At 41.4% G+C, this 21,902-nt stretch overlaps 3 protein-coding genes across 3 annotated transcripts; 2 read left to right on the top strand and 1 right to left on the bottom strand.

The window, feature by feature from the left end:
• Positions 1-1,409: 1,409 nt before the first annotated feature.
• LOC133788557 (serine/threonine-protein kinase GRIK2) lies at positions 1,410-6,672 on the bottom strand. The gene is made up of 13 exons (XM_062226078.1): positions 6,295-6,672; positions 5,861-6,062; positions 5,283-5,668; positions 4,751-4,825; positions 4,617-4,661; positions 4,451-4,525; positions 3,979-4,066; positions 3,719-3,843; positions 3,112-3,207; positions 2,788-2,854; positions 2,177-2,292; positions 2,009-2,087; positions 1,410-1,902 (listed from the first exon to the last, which is right to left on the bottom strand). The coding sequence occupies exons 3-13, from the start codon at positions 5,598-5,600 to the stop codon at positions 1,754-1,756; spliced, it is 1,233 nt and encodes a 410-aa protein (XP_062082062.1). The 5' UTR covers positions 5,601-5,668; positions 5,861-6,062; positions 6,295-6,672; the 3' UTR covers positions 1,410-1,753.
• Positions 6,673-12,963: 6,291 nt separating this feature from the next.
• On the top strand, positions 12,964-13,898 carry LOC133792096 (zinc finger BED domain-containing protein RICESLEEPER 3-like). Its single transcript, XM_062230005.1, has 2 exons — positions 12,964-13,700; positions 13,793-13,898. The coding sequence occupies exons 1-2, from the start codon at positions 12,964-12,966 to the stop codon at positions 13,896-13,898; spliced, it is 843 nt and encodes a 280-aa protein (XP_062085989.1).
• Positions 13,117-16,052, top strand: LOC133789861 (zinc finger BED domain-containing protein RICESLEEPER 2-like). The gene is made up of 4 exons (XM_062227560.1): positions 13,117-13,700; positions 13,793-15,056; positions 15,380-15,441; positions 15,534-16,052. Exon 2 carries the CDS (start codon positions 13,923-13,925, stop codon positions 14,796-14,798), a length of 876 nt encoding a protein of 291 aa, XP_062083544.1. The 5' UTR covers positions 13,117-13,700; positions 13,793-13,922; the 3' UTR covers positions 14,799-15,056; positions 15,380-15,441; positions 15,534-16,052.
• Positions 16,053-21,902: the final 5,850 nt, after the last annotated feature.

The following is a 21,902-nucleotide window of genomic DNA, read 5'->3' as shown; positions in this document are numbered from 1 at the left end:
TTAAAACCACCCTTCTTTAAATTTTTGTTATATATTTAAGAGACTTAAAAAAAAATACCACCTTAGGTAAAATTTGTTGGATGTTTATGTTTTGAGCAAATGCATGGGGGTTGGGATTTAATTTAGTCTGTATCTATGCCTGCCTTCACCAACTAATATAAATATATATATTAAACGAAAAAATGTTGCAATATCAGCCAGTAGTAGTACCCTAGTATTAAATTAGAATTAGCAAACAGAGATAGTAGTGCCACATGCAATTATGCTTAAAATAGAGAAAGATGATGCAAATAGCAGAAAGAAGAGGTCCTCAATGAGTAAAATTTATGGCAAATGTAATCTGACCGCATTATAACCCAACAAATTCCATTTCCATAACTTTTACTAAAAATAGGCTATATTGTTTTTAGTCATTTTCCATAGGCATTATCATATTCTAACCAAATGCACATGTTGTTCTGCCTGATAAAGACTTTGAGAACGTTTTTAATTGCTTTTCCATAAATAAAAGTAGACCCCAAAATGCCCAAATCTTTTGTGGCCGCTGCCCTATGGTAAAAAAGCAAAACAAAAGCATCGATTAACTTTGTCCATAATTAATTAGGTCTATTACTTTAATTGCACGGCTAAGGCTTTCCATACATTTTAAAAAATATCAAATAAAATCAAAATTACAGATCAATAATCACTTATTAGAGCTCAACAAAACTACACTTTTTTTCTAAGTATCAATTAGGACTAGCACTTCGTGTACAAGTGTCAGATTCGTGTCAACATGATTATGACACGACACGATTAAGGTAAACACGAACACGACACAATTATTAACGTGTCAAAAATACGAATACGACACGATTATTAAACAGGTCAACACGACACGATAACACAATTATAACACGATTAATCATAACTATATGAAAAAAAATCATAAAACCTATACAAATTATTCATATTATCATGTCTGACTCGATTATTAAATGGGTCAACACGATTATGACACAACACGATTAAGTTAAACACGAACACGGCACAATTATTAAACGTGTCAAAAACTCAAACTCAAACACGAACACAACACGATTATTAAACGTGTCGTGCTCGTATTTACCTTACTTAATTGTGTCGTGTCATCATGTCATTACTCAAATTGCCACCCCTAGTGTCAATAGGGGTTTCTGGTTGGTTCTGCTGCAAAATTATCCTAGATAGGGACTCCTAGGCAAAGTAGCACAGCTAAAAAAATGAAGAGGGCAAATGAAATATAACCCACATACAAGATACCTTAACTTTGTTCCAAACAATGTTTAAAAAAAGGAAATATAAGAATAGAGAGGAAGCTTAAGGCTATGCCAAAGAGATCGAAGTGGATACCATATGAAGAAACACTAAAGAAGACGTGTAAAACTGTGTTTATATAAAACAATGATTGAAACTTTCATTGATATGTTAAGCTCAGAAACCATATTAAGATGTGTTACAAGGGCCGCGATAGTGTCAAAAAAGGAATAACCTTTCCTCCTCATCAAATCATGACAGAAGAACACCAAAGGCGCAATTGAAAACCAAGAAAAATTGAAAAACAAAAACTACAAATCCAAGACACACGCACACCACGTTTGCTAAGACTACTTATCGTCATGATTTTACTCTCCCTTGCTGGACCATGATTGTAAGTCTCAAATAAAGAAAAGTAAATAAATAGAAGTATGACCTGTACAGACAAATCCAACCTAAACAATTTAGTCAGTATGGGTTATGCTACTATATCATCTTTGTTCCCATCAAATTCTTCTTGCGGTCTCTTTCGTTTGCACCAACACAAGTACTGAGGAATCGGTCCATGGTCTCCAATAACCCAAGTATGCTCTGCAACAGCTTCCAGAGTCAACCTTTGCATTGGGTCTGCACAAGAAATTTCAAGATATTTATAAAACTAGCCACAACAACCAACAATGGAATACTAAACTACTCAGCTTGTGCAACTTTGACTAAGAAAAATCTCACAAACCTTTGCAAAGAATCCCTTCTATTAAATTCCTCAATTCTGGGTTCATATTATCCGGAAGTACTAAAGGGTTATTAACAATCTGAAAATGAGAACATAATGTATTAACAGATGTCAGGAAGCACAGAGCTAAGCATACAAGTCAGATCAGCAGTGGTGTCTGAAACATACCTTCTCATATGTATCTTGCAGTGTCTCTCCAAGAAATGGGTATTGTCCCAATATCATACAATATAAGGTGATACCCACGGCCCATGTGTCTGCTGCTCTCCCTCTATATGTCACACCTATGTATAAACAGAGGCCAAGTAAATCCACATACCACAGCAGCTATCGCTTTTAACTAAACTGGGAATGACACTACCTCATCTATCTAAATGACTTAATAAAATCAACTAACAATTCCCAATTAGAATCAGTTTACCCCAAAAGTTCTAGTCCAAATGACCTGGATAGAAATGTGTTAATTAAATTCAGTCAAATTCCAACACTCAATTCCACTAACTGAATAAATCCTGAATCAAATCCAGAGATAGCACCGTATATAATGATTAACATAAACAATTTGGCTTTCTAGATAATATTTTGTATGTACAATATATGTTCACATTGAGTTTAAATTTGAACTTCAGTGGCATGATCCATCATTGGATTTTATTTTGATTTCAAATTTTCTCTAGCAAGGATTTGACAGACTTACAAATGCTACTACTTAAGCATATGTCTAAATTGGGAATTAATTCTTCCCAAGACAACTAAATAAATAAATAAATAATCCTGACCTAGACAACATTCTGGTGCAGTAAAAACAGGAGTCCCAGGAGATCGTCGGAGCTCATCGTTATCATCCTGCAATAAGAATAATACATTGCCCTTTTAAAAAATGCAAGAAGATGACATCCTAGGCAATGTAGTCCATTAAGAATAAAAAACATGCAAGTTCAAAATATCCAATTTTCTTTTGAGTGAAGAATATCCATATGAACTTGATGATCAACTGGACATTCGTATGGTATAAAAAATTATGCCTGAATTTTTTTTAAAAGACAAATTAATGCATGAAAATACGTCTAAATTAGCGGCAAAGATCTCAACAGCCTAATTACCTCAAAAACTTGGCTAACACTGAAGTCTCCTATCTTCACTGTACCATGACGAGTAACCAGCAAATTATCAGGTTTAATATCACCATGAACTATTTTCTGTTTCAAAGAAAAACAAGAGCCACAGCATCAATACCAAGTGATCACTTCATATGATTAGAAGTAAGAGCTCATATTAAAGAAGCACACGGGACACATTATTGGTACTCCAAATTCCAAATGTCATAAAATGTCATTTATCCCAATCTATCTAAGAGAATCCACAGTATCAAGATATTCAAACAGCTTTGGACATATGAATATAGTGCAACACCTCATCATCCGAAGGAAAACACAGTATTTTGAAATTGTTAAAATAATATGTCCATGTCAATAAACCACATGTGATGTGTTGGGTCCAGAACTTGTACGAATACAAAATGTTAAGCAACCTAATTGGTTGAGAAAGAAAGAATGCTGGCCCAGAAGTAATATATTTTATACCCATCAACCCATCCCACAAGTTATACATAATAAACAGAGAAAGGGCATAACGAAGAATGCAGACAAAAATATAAAGAGATGAGATTCATTCAATCACAATAGGTAGCAGAGTAGTAGCCGTTCATACATGATCATGAAGGTACATTAGCCCCGAAACTATATCCCGCAAATACTTCCTAGCAGTACTTTCTCCTAAGCCACCTGGTGGATCGGAACCCTCACAAACCCATTTGCCTTCAACATACTCGAGAACTGGGAGAAAAAAATTAAGAAAAAAAAAAGTTAACCAAAGGGCACCTTGTAGAAGATCAATTTTAGAAAAAGCTTGTCGCATAAAAAGCAAATAGTCCAATATATTTTAACATACTACTGAAGGTAGAAAATTACCCATATAAAAGTGATCTGTTTCCGGATCATCAATGACTTCGACAAGATTAACTATATTAGGATGGTTCAGCATCTTCATGATTTGGACCTGTAAAAAAGGATAAATATCACTTAGTTAGTAGTCACCCAACTTTATGAATTTATGAGCCCCCATCCACCAAAGATATTACAAGAAAAAAATGATAAAAACAAGCATTCCGCTATTCAAAATGCCCTGCCAATCCTTTGTCCATGCAACATTAAAAGAAATAGTTTAATCTCCAGATATATTTTTTCAAAAAATTTATGTCCTTGCGTAGTCTAGTATATAAATCAATAGAAAATTAGATACATGTAAGAGCTCTGCAGAAATAAGGAATGCAAAATCGCTCACTAATAGATTGCAAAAGTTGTTCCCCAAGGTTTTCTTAAGCAATGAACCACTAGCTGGGAGAAAGAGCATAAAGCACAAGAGTAAGACAAGAGTTCTTACCTCTCGATAAACATCAGTCATAGCTGTCTCTGATGGTGCAACTCGTAGCTTCAACAAATGAGACTTATGAAAGGCCTTCATACAGGAGGAAAAAAAAAGTTTAGTTGCAGCACATGAAAGCCTGAAGGAAGGAGGTTTGTCCGTATATCAAGACAAAGAAATATACCTTGATTGCGTAGTGCTTTCCATCCACACGACTTCTATAAAGAACCTGCAGCATTTGAAGGCCAGAACATGTTAAAGATCTTATTAAGAAGAAGGATGAAATACAGCCAAAAGATGTGAGCATTCTATGCTTACCACTTTCCCGTAGCTACCAGAACCAATCTTGCACTCGCGAACATATTCATTGACCGTCTTATTCCCATTTTCGTCCTGGAGATTGTTTAAAAAAATATAAGATATTATCACTCAAAGATGAAGTCCTGAGGGGCCAAGGGATAACCAATATTGCATGCAAGTCCAAAGGAAACATAAATAAGCACCTAAAGATCCACACTTTCACGACACAGCCAAGGCAACAGTAGTATACTATGTGTCACTAATTAAGACACACGATGAACTAACCAAGTGAAAATATTAGTTAAAGTTAATCCCGGCTCTCAACCAAGCGACTAGTAGTCTGCGCATTGTAAGTGAAATTGAGCAACCTCAACATACTGTTGTGCATAGAGAGTTATTCCTTAAACACAATACAAAACTTACTCACCAAAGTATTCCACTAAATATAATTGTCGCATACTTAAAAATAAGCACTGCATCCTATCGCAACTTTTGCAGTAATAATCTAGAGCCCCGAGGAATGTAATTGTAGCAATTGAATTTCATTTACCTCTGCTCTAACAAGTTTATGGGTTTCCTTGACAGGGCATTGCCTGCAGAACATTCCATTCTCTGCCCTTAAGAGCAGGATATCTTCAGAACGTTTGGTGCGGTTTTGTGGCTCATTCTCTTCACAATGGTCACTGCTAATTAAATCGCCATTATATGAACAATCATCGTCGTCTTCCATATCTCCGTCCAATAATAACTCTTGTGAAAGGCGACTATTGAAGCCAGAAGAAGGCCTGACTGGTTTACGCTTTCTGGTGAAACCAAAACAACTACAGCAACCCATCATTTTAGCAATAGAACAACTCTTACTCAACATGAGAAACTTGGTGCTTTCGGCGGTTAGTAATTAGAACTCCCAAATACAAAATACTTTAATCCAAAAACCTGTAAAAGAGCACAAAAGTAATTTCTCTTAAAATCCCAATAAAAAAATCCACTACTTCAAACAAATGAAGTAATCATCCTTAAAAAGTCCATCAAAAACTGCAATTACGACAATAAGATATCACACGTTTCTAGATTCTTCAACGTAAAATGCGTGTTTAAACATTATCCAAATGACCAAGAAATCAAAACCTGATTTTACAAAGGGAGAAGGGGCCTCGAGCCCAAATGAGCTTTGCTATTCCAGTGGATGCCATTCAGCCAAATGGAAAAAAGAGCTCGTATGGCTAAACCCATTTCTATTCAAACCCAGCATTTCGATGAATCCAATTAAGGTCGTCCAACTCAGGCACAAATCCAAGAACCCTCCAACCAACAATACGCTGACCTTGTCCTGTATTACGTACACAAGTCACCGAATTATTGAAAGGAAAAAATGTATTAAAAATATAAAATTGTACCAAACCCTAAGAAACTAGGATCAATATAATATTGTATAACGTCAAAATTGAAAATCTATGGCGAAATTTCATAAAAGGACGCGTCTAAGAATAAACAAATCAGACGCCATCAAGCACGACTGACAACGATATAATTAAAAAAAAAATTACTCATCAAAACCGCACCTTACATACGGAGGCAAGGTAGACGTGTTGCTGATGGAAATTGGAATATAAAAAACCCTAATGCGACACCTAATTTCCAACCCTGACACCGCAAGAAATGAAGATTCCCCAAGATATAAATTTGAAAGCAACGAAAGAAAAAGAAAAGGGATGGTGGAAAATAGAACCCTAATTCCGTTAACGCAGGAACCGAAATTGGGGGTACATAGACGCCAGGACTCGAAACCCTAGTTTGGTTGAAAATGGGAGACGATTGCGGGATGGGGAGGAGGTGTGGCGTGGCGAATGGTGCCCTACTTTTTTTAGCTGAGTAATTAGGCTTTGAAGGTTGGGTTGAATTTGAAAATATTGTTGAAGAGATGGGGTAATATTTAAAATATCAGATTTAGGGGGAGTGGATCCTAAATATAGTAAAAGGTTTTGTGAAGCGCGTCCGAAGTAGAAGCGAGGAGAATGAGATGCTAATGCTTTTCTGTGTTGTCACCCGAGCAAATTGGGGTCGTTGCTTAAGACGCAGCAATGATAATAAAATAGGGAGATTCTACATTCGGGCTTCAAAAAGATATGGTGCTCTTGTGTTTAGAGTCGTAAATAGTTTTCGGTGTGATTTTTTTTTTATAATTGTGTATATTATAATTATTTAGAGCATCTTACATATTTTTAGAAAATTTTGAATAATTTACGGTTGCGAAAACTAAGTTCAAAATAAGTTGTTGCATTCGTGCTAATTTTTTTATGCATGTGAAAAACATATTTAAACCTAATTTTCAGCACTATAAATTATTCTGAATTTTATAAAAATTTGCAGGATGTACATAATATACGATTATAAAAAAATCGCATCGAAAACTATTCACGGATTGGGAATACACAAGAGTTCTACCGGTAAGATTCTTTTTCAAACCCCTAGAATAAAATTTCAGAATTTCCCAATAATTATAATTATCTGTCCGGCCCGAGCTGATTAGAGAGTTAACTGCTACTCAGAGGCATCGTGTCAGCAGTATGAGTGTCACGAGCTGGCACCACATTGAGCTCGTGATGCGGCAGAGATCTGACACCCGAATCCTTGTAAAGTCAACCACGCAATATAAAGGTGCATATATCAGACATCACGTGTCTATTCTATTCCTGAATTCTTGGACACGCAGTATAAACGTGCGTGTTCAGACATCCCACGCCTGATTTGGGTCATGCGACCCATTATCCCTCCTTACCTATTGATAAGACCACGCTTCACTGCAAAGTTTAGGAATTAATCATCAGTGTCACAGAGATGACGTGAAGGGTAAAGAGATCATGGGATGACCCCGTTGCCAACCCAGATATCTTCTTCCTATAAATACCAAGACCTTGGGTAGAGCATGGGGTTGGCATATTTTTGTAAAGAAACACTCTGTAATAAATAGCCAAGAGATATCAATAATATCGACTGGTGGACTAGAGGGATTTTAACCTTCGAACCACCTAAAAAGAAAGGAGTGACCATCTTCCCATGCTATTAGTTTCTCAAATCCATAATATAATTATTTTCATATTACGGTTCACCAATTTGCACTAATCCATCATATTTATTCGTATAATTACCTGTTGGTGAAGAACCGCGTCAACAGTTTGGTGCTTTCATTGAGAGGATTTAGATTGGTGCTATCACAAAAACCTAATCATGGTGGTTACTCGTTCGAGGCATGGTAATGAGGCGGATCAACATGATGGGCAGAAGGCCCACCATGGCGCCATATCCGACGAACCAAATCCCGAAGTCCAGCAGCAATCGGGAAAGCAGTCGATGGGCTAGGACGACACCGGGAGTTCGGCGCCCCGACCGCCAAATCCGAACCTGGGTTTCCTGACGGCGATAGAGATGGAGAACATACAGTTGAGGGGTCAACTATCCAGAGCAAGTAAGCAAATCGAAGAAGTCTTGGCCTGGCTACCCCCTCTTACAACCAACGTTAACGTCGGAAAGAGGCAAAGTGGGACTCGAAAGTCCCGCGGGGATAATCGGCCCAGACCTAGTCGATCGGTCAGAACCTCAACCCCGATTTCTGCACCCATGTCACACCATAACCAAGAAGCTATGTTTGAGGAGTTTCCCAGGACCAATCAGCAATTCAGTCGATCAGTCAGAACCTCGACTCCTAGCTTGATTCCACCGTCGAACGCGCCCAAAAGGGCTCGTGGCAGCTCGCGGAGGAGATCTGGGGAAGGCTCGCGCAGAAAACCTGCTCCGGCCAGCCCTCTCGTGCCGAGGTCAGACCGCGGGGCACAGGATGCTGGAGATGGTAGAGTAGAACGGCCGCGAGCTAATTTGATCCACCCGGATGGGACTATGATCGTGTCGCCAGTTAGGCATCCCCCGTCGCCGATAAGATACCCATCTCCTCCCTGTCCAGTTCGAGACATTCCGACACACGGGAGCAGCAGAAGAAATCCTCCTCCCGCCAATCCTTCCCATCGCAACCGAGCACGCGGGGAGGTCCCGGATCCTCGCCCCCAGCAGCAGGCTCCAAGCTTTTCCAACGAGAGCTACTGGACCGAGAGCCACCGAAGTGGCAAATCTGGTGGAGACCTGCATAATCGCTTAAGTTCGGTGCAAAGCCCTTGGGCCACCTCGAGGGCCGACCTTCGAGATTGCCTCAACTCGCAGAGGGGGAATCCGGCCAGAAATGGAAGTCATGCTAGATGAGAGGATGGTCTTTTTGAAGTATGTGACAGTGGGAATGTCCCACCTAACCAAGCTCAAGCTTGAGGGACAATAACCCGCCTAACGCGAACAATGGAACTAGAGCTGTTGAACAGCCCCAAAACAACCAAGGGATTAAGGACCATACCCTAGAATGTTTAGCTCAGATGGAGGAGCTAATGAAGAAGCTTTTGTCAGAAAAGGAGAAGGACGAGTATGACTCGGGGGACGAACTCGAGCTTTTTGCCTCCAACATAGCAGCCACAACGTACTCGCCGGGTTTCCGAATGCCCCACCTGTCTAAATTCGATGGAGACGGAGACCCGTCGGATCATTTGGGTATGTTTAATACCACGATGATGGCCCATAATATTGGCCCCGAGCTGAGGTGTTTGATATTCCCTTCCACCTTAACTGGGCCAGCTAGGCAGTGGCTCAAGCAATGTAAAAAGCATTCCATCAGCTTGTGGAAGAATTTTTCTGTCAACTTCAAGAGGGCATTCCGAGCTTCTCAAGATGCCCGCGTCAAAGCTGACACCCTGGCGAACGTGAAGCAATAACCCGAGGAACCTTTGAAAACTTACCTGAGTAGGTTCACAAATGTCGCGGCTCGAGCCAGGGATGCGGATGATAGTTCCAAGCTTATGGCCTTGAGGACGGGAATCCTCGTTGGAGGCAGGCTATGGAAAGAAATACAGAGAAGAGGTGTCAGCACCGTGGATGAATTCCTGAACAAGGCCCAGGAATGGATAAACCTGGAAGAGGCACGAGCATCGATCGCGGGAACCAGCCAAACCCTTGATCAGCCCGTTGGAGTGGAAATGGATGTCGTGAAAACGACTCAAACTGTTGCCCAAAATAACCAAGGGGGTGGAGGCAAGAGAAAGGGGGGCGGCGAGTGCGGCCAGCACGGTCCGAAGAAGAACAAGCCCGTGGACAAGTTTAAGCCAGTCTACGCGGCTTATATCGAGCTCACAAACACTATGGAGCACATTTTCCTAGCAAACTCTGCCCGCCTCCCCTGGAAAAAGCCGGAGCCTTTGAAGCACCAGAAGGCTAAGAGGGACCCTTCCAAGTTCTGTCGATTCCACAACGACATTGGCCACAACATTGACGATTGTAGGCATTTGAAGGATGAGATCGAGGCACTCATTAGAGCCGGACCTTTGGCTCAGTATGCGCGGAAATGGGTTCCTGCTAGTCAGCCAGCCCCGGAAGCTTCGGTAAATCAGCCCGGGCCCCGGATAAGTCAGGATACCCCTCCTCCTGTAATAGGAGGAGAGATATCCACAATCTCTGGAGGCCCCCATTTGGGCGGCACGAGCAGAGGTGCCCAGAAGGGATATGTCAATGAGTTGAAGGCTCATAACGGAGTGGAATTCATCCCGGAGCAGCACCTACCCAAACAATAATGATTGGAGAGGCAACCAATCATTTTTACCGAGGAGGATGCTGGTCACATCCAGTTCCCCCATAACGATCCTCTAGTCATAACCGCCCAGCTCGCCAACCGGAGAGTTAGGAGGATACTAGTCGATAATGGGAGTTCGGTGAACCTGTTGTTCCGGTCTATGCTGGAGAAAATGAGATTGTCTGTCACCGAGCTGAAGGGCACCTCCATGATGCTGTATGGATTTTCCGAGGAAGGGTCGGCAGCGATAGGAACAATCGAGCTAGTAATAACCTTAGGAGAGAGGCCCCGAACTGTCTCTAAGCTCCTTGAGTTCGTGGTTATCGATTGTCCCACCGCATACAACGTTATTCTAGGCCGACCTACGTTGATGGCATTTGAGGCCATAACTTCTATCCGCCATCTCGCAGTCAAATTCCCCTCCTCTACGGGGATATGTACGGTCTGAGGTGATCAGCTCGCTGCTAGGGAATGCTATAGCATTTCCATGAAGGGAAAATCACAACCCGGGCAGCGGACGATGACCATTCAAAGCGGACATGAGGAATCTCAGGAAGTAGGACCTATTCCTGAGATAGAAAAACCTCAGGAAGCCAATGGGGAAGGTATCACCTTGAATGATGATATCGACCCCAGGATAGGCGAAGATAGATCCAAGCTCCAGGCCATCGAAGAACTCGAAGAGTTGAACATCGATCTGAAAGACCCCTCGAAGGTGGTGAAGCTCGGGAAAAACCTGTGTAATGAGAGAAAGGCGAAGCTGCTGAGATTTCTACAAGAGAATCTAGATGTGTTCGCCTGGTCTCATGAAGACACGATAGGGGATCAGCCCAAGCATCATCATGCACACCCTCAACTTGGACAAAAACGTGCCTGCGAAGTCCCAGAAACAAAGGTGCCTGGGCATAACCCGAGCTGAGGCCTTAGAAGAGGAGGTAGCTCGACTCTTAAGGTGCGGCTTTATTCGCGTGGAAAAATACCCGGTCTGGGTCGCCAATCCTGTTTTGGTCCCGAAGCCCAACGGGAAATGGCGGACCTGCATCGACTTTTCCAACCTGAATAAAGCTTGCCCCAAAGATTGCTTCCCCTTGCCAAGAATTGACCAACTGGTAGATGCCACTGCGGGGCACGAGCTTATGTCCTTCATGGATCATACTAGGGCTATAACCATATCTCCATGAATCCTGCGGACCAGGAACACACTAGCTTCATGACCCCAACTAGGGATGCACAAAAGCTCCACGGGGACGGGGACCCGCGGGGATCCGCCCCTAATGGGGCGGGGATTCCCCGGCTTGGCGGGGATCGGGGCGGGGACGGGGCTAATATTCTTTACCCGATTCGGGGACGGGGCGGAGTCGGGGATAGTACTCCCCGCCCCATTTTGTCCCCGATTATGTATATATATATAGTATTAGGAATTATATGTAGTATGTATAACGGTATAACTCTATTTCTATATATATAATATTAATTATAATTAAGCTAATTTCCTCTTTGATATATCGTTTAATGCATTAAATTTATGGTTTTATAACAATTAATGCATTAATTCAAATTACACTATTTCCTATATATTAAATACTCTAGCTGTTATATAATATGGATGGACTCCAGCCACTCCACTGATTATGCTATTGCTAACTGTTTTATATGAATATGAAAAGTCTTTTTGAAGAGTGCACTTCAGAGACTAACCCTAAATAATTATTTCATATATATTTGATATTAGCCTTTCTATCTAGTCCACTCTCCAATCTTTAGTCCAACTACATTATATTTTTTCTGTAAAACAACAACCTGTTCATAACTTGTGAGTTGTGTGAGTCCTCGTGATCGTGAGTCTTAAACAGAGTAGGAAGCACTATATTTCTTAACAACTCGTGGCTGCATCAATAAGGAGGAGTAGACAAAGGAGATTATTCATTGACTAGAATGGTAAGTATTAAACTATTAGTATTATTATTGTATAAGGTACTCTGTTTATGTATATTATTTAATGATAAAAACAGAGCTTTTTATCTTTTACGGTCAATATACAATGCTCAATAATATAGACATTGATAAATTATATACTTGAAAAAGAATTTGTTTATTTATTTATTTATTGGCAAGTAACTACTATTCATCTTATATGTATGTGTGCATGAAGTTTTGACCACGTAATTTTATACATAATCAACAAAAAGAATGAATTTTTATATATACTCATATAGGTTTTGTACTTTTGTGGATGAGGGTAAGTCTAGAAAGATTGTCATATGACTATATGAGCCTAGAAAATTGCATATTGCTATTAAATAATTTATTTAATAAATATATTATAAGCTAGATAATGAATTGATATGCAAAACCTGATATATATATGTATATTATATTTTTATACAAAACCTAATATATATTATTACATAGACGTATATGACACACTTGACACACTTTTTATTGGAGTATTCTAGTTTATCTGTATATGCAAATAATATAGTGTATGTGAATATAAATGTACATCTTTTTAAGTTTTCGTAATTAATTTTATATGTTTAAAAGTGTATACTTTGAATTTTTATAGGAAAAAATGACTGAGATTGGAAGTCCAAAAGAAGACACTCCATCAACATATGGACAAAATGAAGGAATAATACCCACAGGACCTATTGACCTTGATTCATCAATTCCTTCATCTCCAAAAAATGATGAATCAATGACAGCAACCCAATCAAATGTTGATAGCGAGAAAACTGAGACAAAGAGAAAACTGACTTCCTTTGTTTGGAATCATTTCAAGAAGCAAAAAATTAATGGAGTTGACAAAGCTATTTGCAACTATTGTAAAAAAATATTAGGAGGATCAAGCAAAAATGGAACAACACATTTGCGTGATCATTTTAACATATGTCCTCTTAGGAAGCATCGAGATATAAAACAATCAATCTTAAATCCAAGTAAGAAGAAGGATGGAAGTACTTCACTAGCTGCTCACAACTTTGATCAAGAGTGTTCAAGACACAAACTTGCTAAAATGATTGTTTTGCATGAGTATCCACTCAATATGGTTGAACATCATGGATTTAGAGATTTTGTCAACTCTCTTCAGCCATTTTTCAAGAATGTATCTCGAAGTACTATTAGGAGGGATATATTGAAGATATATGAGAATGAGAAGACCAAGACAAAGAACTCAATTAGTGACAATTGTAGTAGAGTTGCAATCACAACTGACATGTGGACATCAAATAATCAAAAGAGAGGGTATATGGTGGTGACTGCACATTATATTGATGATTCATGGAATTTGCACAATCGAATTATCAGGTAATAAGATAATTTGTATAATATTTTGTATTTTATGTGTATATTTAATATGAGTGTGTGCTAATTAATTACTTTTTATTATATGCATTTAGGTTTATATATGTGCCTGCCCCTCATACTGCTAAGTTATTAGCAAAAGTGTTGATGGAGTGTTTGGTTGAATGGTCTCTTGAACGTAAGTTGTCTACTCTTACTTGAGATAACTGTACTGTGAATATTGCCATGATGGATCAAATGAAAGAAAAATTGAGAAATGCTTCTTTACTAATGAAAGGTGAATTAGTTCATATGAAATGTTCTGCTCATATCTTGAACTTGATTGTCCAACAAGGATTAGGAGCAATTCAAGGTGCCATAGAAACTATACGTGAGAGTGTAGTTTTTTGGACTGGTACTCCAAAAAGAGTTGAAAAGTTTGAAGAGGCTAAGAAAGGATTATCATGTGCAAGCAATAAAAAGCTAGTGCTTGATTGTAAGACTAGGTGGAATTCTACTTATTTGATGCTTACTAGTGCCATTGTTTATAAAGATGTGTTCAGTCGCTTAATACACACTGAGAAAAATTACAAAAAAGAACCTAGTGAGCGAGATTGGCTTTTGGCAAAAGTTATGTGTGAGAAACTGAAGTTGTTTTACCATGTCACTGAGATGTTTTCTGGGACCAAATATCCTACTACTAATCTATTCTTCTCTAAGATTTGTGATATTTGGTTGTTGCTTAAGGAGTGTCTTAAGTCTTCATACGATGAGATTAGGATAATGGCATCAAATATGATGGATAAATTTGAGCAGTATTGGACTTCCATTCATGGCATATTAGCCATAGCAACTGTTATGGATCCAAGGTTTAAGATGAAATTGATTGAGTATTATTTTCCTAAAATTTATGTTGGTGAATATCAAAATGAAGTTGAACGAATTAGAATGTTGTGCTATGATTTGGTGAAAGAATACAAACCAAATGATGGAAAAGAAAATCTTCCTGATCCTTTATCCAATGCTTCTGGAGTTGGAGGGGATAGTGATGGATATGTGGATCCTTTAGCTGGTTATGACTTGTTCGTTAGTAGAAGGTGGATACTTTCACGTCTGAGTTAGAGTTCTACTTGGAGGAAGCAGTTTTGCCTAGGAGTGAAGAGTTTGATATTTTAGCTTGGTGGAAGACAAATGGTCTTAAGTATCCAACATTACAACAAGTTGCTAGAGATGTTTTGGCTATCCCAGTGTTTACAGTAGCTTCTGAGTCTGCTTTCAGTACTAGTGGAAGACATGTGACTCCTTGTCGTAATAGGCTTCACCCGAGTATGTTGGAGGCATTAGTATGTACTCAAGATTGGTTATGGGATGAGAAACTAGGTATGTTTATTATAAATTACTCTTATTATTTATTTTTCTTTTATACCCAAAGCAAAGAGCTTATAAAATGACATATTTTATTTTTTTTCTTTGATGACAACAACCAGTAATGCAATTTTTTTATCCATAAATATATATATGTACATTCCTTTTATTGAAACGTGGTAAAATTCCACTTTGGTCAAAAAAGAAAAACAAAATTGGTGAAAGCTGTATATTGGAGATTATCTCTTTGAAACATGGATAGTATTAGTAATATACATATATAATTCTTTTTGAATCATCCAGATTTCTATAATCAGATTTCTTGTTGAATTTTTTAGATGCATCACAAAATGAGATTTCACATAGTACATTCTTTGATGATGTTGAAGATGATGAAGCGGTAAGTTTAGCATTAATTATTTTTTTTTGTTTATATTATTATTTTTTTTCTTTAAAATATATTTTTACTTATAATTGAAAATTTTCTTTTAGGGTCCAAGTTTTGTGGATTTTGATTCTTGAAGAAAGAAGGCTCTTGAATGGTGGTGATGACTATTAGTTTTCAAAGTTGAAGATGAAGATGTTATTACAATTTATTAAGTTTGTGTGTTTGTTTGGACTTCAAGTTTATGTTTATGGTCTTTAAGTTTATGTTTATTGATTTTAAGTTTATCATTGCAAAGTTTTTAATTTTGGAACTTATCTATATGACTATCAATTATGGAATGAAGAATTTAGTTTTATGTTGTTTTAATTTGGTGTTTACAAATATTTTTTAATTTCGAAAATATAAAAAATTATTTGTGTTATCCAACTTTTTTAATAAACGGGTCCCCGTTATAGTGTTCATTACCGACGGGGATTCCCCGCCCCGTTCCCCGCCGGGGAATGTGTGGGGACGGGGCGGGGCCGGGGGAAAATAATAGGGGTCGGGGACGGGGACGGGGAATGCATTCCCCGCACCGCCCCGTCCCCATGTGCATCCCTAACCCCAACTAATGTTTATTGTTACAAGGTCATGCCCTTCGGGCTGAAGAATGCAGGAGCTACATATCAGAGATTGGTTAACAGGATGTTTGCTAATCAGATCGGGAAAAACATAGAAGTGTATGTTGACGACATGTTGGTCAAGTAAAAAACTACCGATAACCATGTCCCCGATCTGAAGGAATGTTTTAAGATTTTAAGATAGTACGGTATGAGGCTGAATCCCCAAAAATGTACCTTCGGGGTTGCGTCAGGAAAATTTATGGGTTTCATAGTCAACACCAGAGGAATAGAGGCGAACCCCGATAAAATCAAGTTGCTACTCGAAATGCCATCACCCCGGTCGCGAAAAGACATCCAAAGTCTAACAGGAAGGGTGGCAGCCCTTAATCGGTTCATTTCCAAATCAACCGACAAGTGTTTACCATTCTATAACCTGCTCCATGGAAATAAAAAATTTGAGTGGACCGATGAGTGTGAGCATGCTTTCCTCGACCTAAAAATACATTTAGCCGAGCCGCCCGTGTTATCTAAGCCAACAGCAGGAGAGCCTCTTTTTCTTTACCTAGTTGTAACGGAAGATGCAGCCAGCACCGTGCTGGTTCGTGAGGAGGATCGGTCTCAGAAGTCGGTCTACTACATTAGCAAGAGGCTCCTCGGAGCTGAGTCTAGATATCCGATGATGGAAAAGATGGCGTTCTGCCTTATCACGGCTCAGGCCGTACTTCAAGTCCCATTCAATCCACATCATAATTGATGAACCTTTAAGGTAGGTTTTGCAGAAACCTGAGGCATTGGGGCGTCTTTTGAAGTGGGCTATCGAGCTCAGCTAATTTGAGATATTGTACGTGCTGCGAACTGGGATCAAAAGCCAAGCTCTGGCTGATTTTGTAGCAGAATTCACGGGATTCCAAGAGGAACCAGTGGAAGAACCGGTACGAGCCTCATGGAAAGTCTTTGTGGACGGTTCGTCTAACGAGAACGGATCCAGAGCTAGAGTCATTTTAATATCCCCGGAGGGACATCGTTTCCACTCCATGTTGCGGATCAAATTCAAAGCATCCAACAACGAGGCCGAGTAGGAAGCTTTATAGGCTGGGCTAAGGGTGGCCCATGAACTGAAAGCCAGCTCCATCCAGTGCTACAATGATTCCCAGCTCGTGGTAAATCAGGTATTAGGAGAATACCAAGCGCGGGGAACCAAGATGGCGGCCTACCTGGCCAAGGTAAAGAAGGAGCTGTTCGCATTTGAGCACAACCTAGTTGAATAGATACCTCGGGAGCAGAATGCCAATGCTGACGCCTTAGCGAAGCTCGCCACATCCGGGGAGGGCGAAACCTTGGGCCTGATACCAGTGGAATTCTTGGAAAGGCCAAGCATAGAGGAAACTAGGAGGGAGGTCAAGATGATTGACGCCAAGTCGACCTGGATGACTCCCATAGTTGAGTACCTCACAACAGGAAAGTTACCTGAAGAGTGAAACGATGCAAGGAGGATACTTTACCAAGCTCCGAGGTATACAATGGTAGACGGGATGTTGTACCAGCGTGGTCTTTCTTTACCTCTTATGTGGTGTGTTCTGCCAGGCGAAGCAAAAACTATTCTGCAGGAAATGCATGAGGGATTTTGTGGAGATCACGCTGGGGGGCAAAACCTGGCCTTAAAGATATTAAGGCAAGGATATTATTGGCCCACTCTATCGAAGGACTCGATTTCTTATGTCCAAAAGTGCGACAAGTGCCAGCGGTTTGCCACGGTCGCCCGAGCACTTCCAGTCGAGCTGAAGATGATCTCGTCCCCATGGCCATTCATGGTCTGGGGAATCGATTTAGTCGGTGCCCTGCCCACGGGAAAAGGAGGAGTTCACTATGCGGTGGTGGCTATTAACTACTTCACAAAATGGGCAAAAGCGGAGCCCCTGGTGACGATTACATCAAAGAGGGTCCTCGAATTTGTGGTTAAGAATATTGTCTGCTGATTCGGGCTGCCAAAGAAGATCGTGTCGGATAACGGAACAAAGTTCGATAGCGACCTCTTCACCAAATTCTGCGAAAGGCACGACATAATTAAAAGTTTTTCCTTCGTGGCCTACCCCCAGGCTAATAGACAGGTCGAGGCTGTGAACAAGACACTAAAAGCGAGCCTTAAGAAGAGGTTGGATGAAGCCAAGGGAGTTTGGCCTGAACAGCTCCCTCAGGTGCTGTGGGCGTACCGGACCTCGCACCGAACTTCGACGGGTCACACTCCTTTCTCCCTGACTTTCGGGAGCAAGGCCGTCCTTCTTGTCGAAACAAAGATAGCCTCGCATAGAGTCTGGGCGTTTGACCAAGACCAGAATGACAAATTGCTCAGCGCGTCCCTCGACCTAATTGGTGAAAAAAGAAAAGCTTCGCAGCTATAGCTTGCGCATTATCAACAAAAGATCTCTCGTTATTTCAACTCAAAGGTCAAGAGACGCATCTTTAACTTAGGCAACCTGGTGCTTCGAAGAGTCTTCTTAGCTAGTAAGGATCCCAAGGATGGAGTTTTGGGACAAAACTGGGAAGGACCCTATCAGATAATAGAGGTTGTGAAGGAAGGGACCTTTAAACTAGCTCGGCCTAATGGAGAAGCAGTCCCACGGACATGGAACGCTATACACCTAAAGAAATATTATCAATAGTCCTACTTTTGTAAGGCTTAATTATGAAAGCCACCTTGTTTTATTAAAAAATGAGAAGTACTTTTGTATATCGTTGTATGTTTATGTGTGCGGGTAGTGTTAGAAAAGCGTGTTCCAAGTAACCAAGAAAGATCCCTTTCTGATTACTTGGGGGGCATATATCCTGGATACGACCAGTTCCTAAAACTTAAAAGTTAGTTAAATTGACTAACCAGTGTTTTTCCTAAAGAGAACGAGGTGTCGATAAAACTAACGCGAACTAAGTTGTTAAATCAATGTCCTGGATACGACCAGGTCCTAAAACTTAGAAGTTAGTTAAATTGACTAACCAGTGTTTTACCTAAAGAGCACGGGGTGTCGATAAAACTAGCGCGAACTAAGTTTTTAAATAAATGTCCTGGATGAAACCAGGTCCTGAAACTTAGAAGTTAGTTAAATTGATTAATTCAGTGTTTTTCCTAAAGAACACGGGGTGTCGATAAAACTAGCGCGAACTAAGTTTTTAAATAAATGTCCTGGAAACAACCAGGTCTCGAAGCTTAGAAGTTAGTTAAATTGATTAATTCAGTGTTTTTCCTAAAGAACACGGGGTGTCGATAAAATTAATGCGAACTAAGCTTTTTAAAAATTAATAACCAGGTTCTAAAACTTAGAAGTTGGTTAAAATTGACTGGCAATGCTTTGTAGCTTCGAAGAAAAAATCAATAAACTAACGCGAACTAGGTTTTTATCAATCACATCATATTAAAAAGAAAAATAAATGATGAAATTCAGGGTAACTAAAACCAATTATCTCAAGGAGGAAAAACCTTGTGGTAAATTATTACAGGTAAATAAAAGAAAAATACAAAAAGTGCTAAGCCCCCCCAGGTCGCTCCGATGAGGTCACCCCTTTGGTCTCTTGCTCGCCAGTAGTAGAAGTCTCCCCAGTCTCAGAAGGTGGCTCCTGTTGAAGACGGGCTTTGAACTTCTCAAGGAATGGCTCCCATACCTCAGGCGCCAAAAAGGAGAAGTCGCCATCCTAGTTAAAGGCCCAGCAATGGTAGAGCATGGCCTCCATGGAGGAGCTGGAGGACGCCCTCTCTGCCACGATGGCGGCCTCGGCCTCCAACTGCTTAGCCTTGGCCTCCTCGAGCTCGGTCTTCGCAGCGGCCAAGGCAACCTGTGCGGCCTTTTCACTTTCTTTGGCAGCCGTCAGGGCAACCTTGGCACTTTGCTCTTGCTGTTGGGCAGATGCGAGAGCGGCCTGAGCAGTCTGGAACTCGCCCCTGATCTTGTCAATCCTGGCCCTGGACTGAGCTATGCTGCGGTGTAGAGCCAAAGCCGCCTGCAAAGACATAGATAGTAAGGCACGTGCTAGGAAGAAAGTAAAGAAATTTAACTAAGTAAACTTACCGTGAGGGTCATCCCCAGCGAAGACTCCATGACATTCTCAAGGCTCCTCGTCTCGATCTCCCTCAAATCCCTCGGGGTGGCATTGTAATAATGCTCCACCGTATAGCTCGCGGTCTCATAGACCGTCCCTCGGAAGGCCTCGAGGATTTTCTCTAGGGCCTGGGTGTTAATCGGGATGCGCACGGTGGGAGTGGGAACTGGCGGGGTTCCAGCTGGTGCCTCTTGTTCCCGAGCAGGGGCTGGAGGTCGCGGGGGAGGTGTGGGCTTGTTCTTTGTGGCTGTAAGGACCTGGCCCCTCCCCTTGGCGGGAGACTTGGAGGTGGTCCCGGCAGAAGGAGACTTCTTGGTCAGCTGGGGTTTCTTGATCAGTGGCCCAGACGATTCGGAGGGAGGATTCCCCCTTGGAAGATGGATCGCAGGACATTGTGTCTGGGCTGTGCCATCTCTTCGCCTAAAACAAAAAGAAGGGAGCATTAGTATACATGTAAGGTTTCTTTATTACAAGAAAAATCTAAAGGTGTATTGAAAAGGTCTTACCCTCCGAGCTAGAGGAGGAATCTATTGCCACGACCTCCGGCCTCAGAGCTTCTATAGGGGAGTCTAAGTTTATTACTTCACGGGTGAGAGAGGGCTTTGGGTCCGGATTTGCCTCAGGACTGGACTCCTCTACATATTGCCTAAGCCCTGGAGCGACTACACCCTCCAAAAGGGAGGGCCACGACCTAAGGTTGGTCCCGTACTCCTCAAAGAAGGCCGACCTAAAGGATAGGGTGTTGTCTACTACTACGGTACCCATAGGACGACCCATATCATGGCGCATCACTAGTTGATCTACACACTGGAGTAGGGTTATGTTAAGGTCTGGGTCATCTCGATGATGATGTACGAGCTGGCTTGGGTTAAACCTAGCAAGCTTTAGGTCTGCGGCAGCCCTATCTAAGTCCCTAAATAGGTATGGGCTACCTTGGCCGGAGGGGCCGACTGCTGCCCCCGACTGAATCTGATCCACGTCGAGGCCCTGAGCATCCTCGAGAGCTCGCTTTCGTCGCACGAGTGGCACCTCATCTTCTTCGTCCTACTCGTCATTGTCCGCGGCATCCCCCTCGGGGATGGGCACCAGCTCACCAGCTACTGGGATAGCCCACGACCTCCTCAAGGCTAGAGTCTGACTCGGAGAAATTAACTTACACGCTAGCATCGTCTCATTAGATACGAGCTGGTAGTAGTATTTTTCACTTGGTGGGAGCCCCGCCAAGGTATCGTATTGACCCCCAAGGGTCACCGATTTGGCCATCCTCGCAAAAATGGCTGCACGATGATGTTCAAGTCAATACGCGCGAAAAGAAATAAATCAATATGGTGATTTCGCGAGCTGAGAATAGAGAGAGAACTTACGACGATGGTTGAAGTAGTGGTATTCGCAGTTGTAAAATCCCGTCGACATGAAGAACTGGTCCTTGAAGTCGTTGGGGTGGCTGGGCAGCTCGATGACTGCAGGAGAGTTGGGAAAATGGGTCAAATAGTAGAACCCGTCGCCTCGTCCCCGTTGATTCGGGCTGGCTTTGAGGCAGAAGAAGAAAAGGATGTCCGCTGGTGTAGGGACCTCCAACTCGTGCCTCAGGAAGAGGTACCTCAGCCTTGCTAGCATACGGTAGGAGTTAGGGGGCAGTCGGAAGGGAGCCAGCTTCACATAATTCAGGTCCAGAGGTAGAAAGGCCCCAGCCTTGAGGTGTTCATCGCTCCAAGCCACGAACTCCTCGTCGAGAGGCGTGCAGCTCCTCTCACCCTCGAGGGGAGGTCGGGCAACAAGAGCGCC

The sequence above is a fragment of the Humulus lupulus genome, chromosome 7 (assembly GCF_963169125.1).
Source record: "Humulus lupulus chromosome 7, drHumLupu1.1, whole genome shotgun sequence".
NCBI lineage: Eukaryota > Viridiplantae > Streptophyta > Magnoliopsida > Rosales > Cannabaceae > Humulus > Humulus lupulus.
Note: the sequence above shows the minus strand (reverse complement) of the source record. Positions and strands in the feature narration are given on the sequence as shown.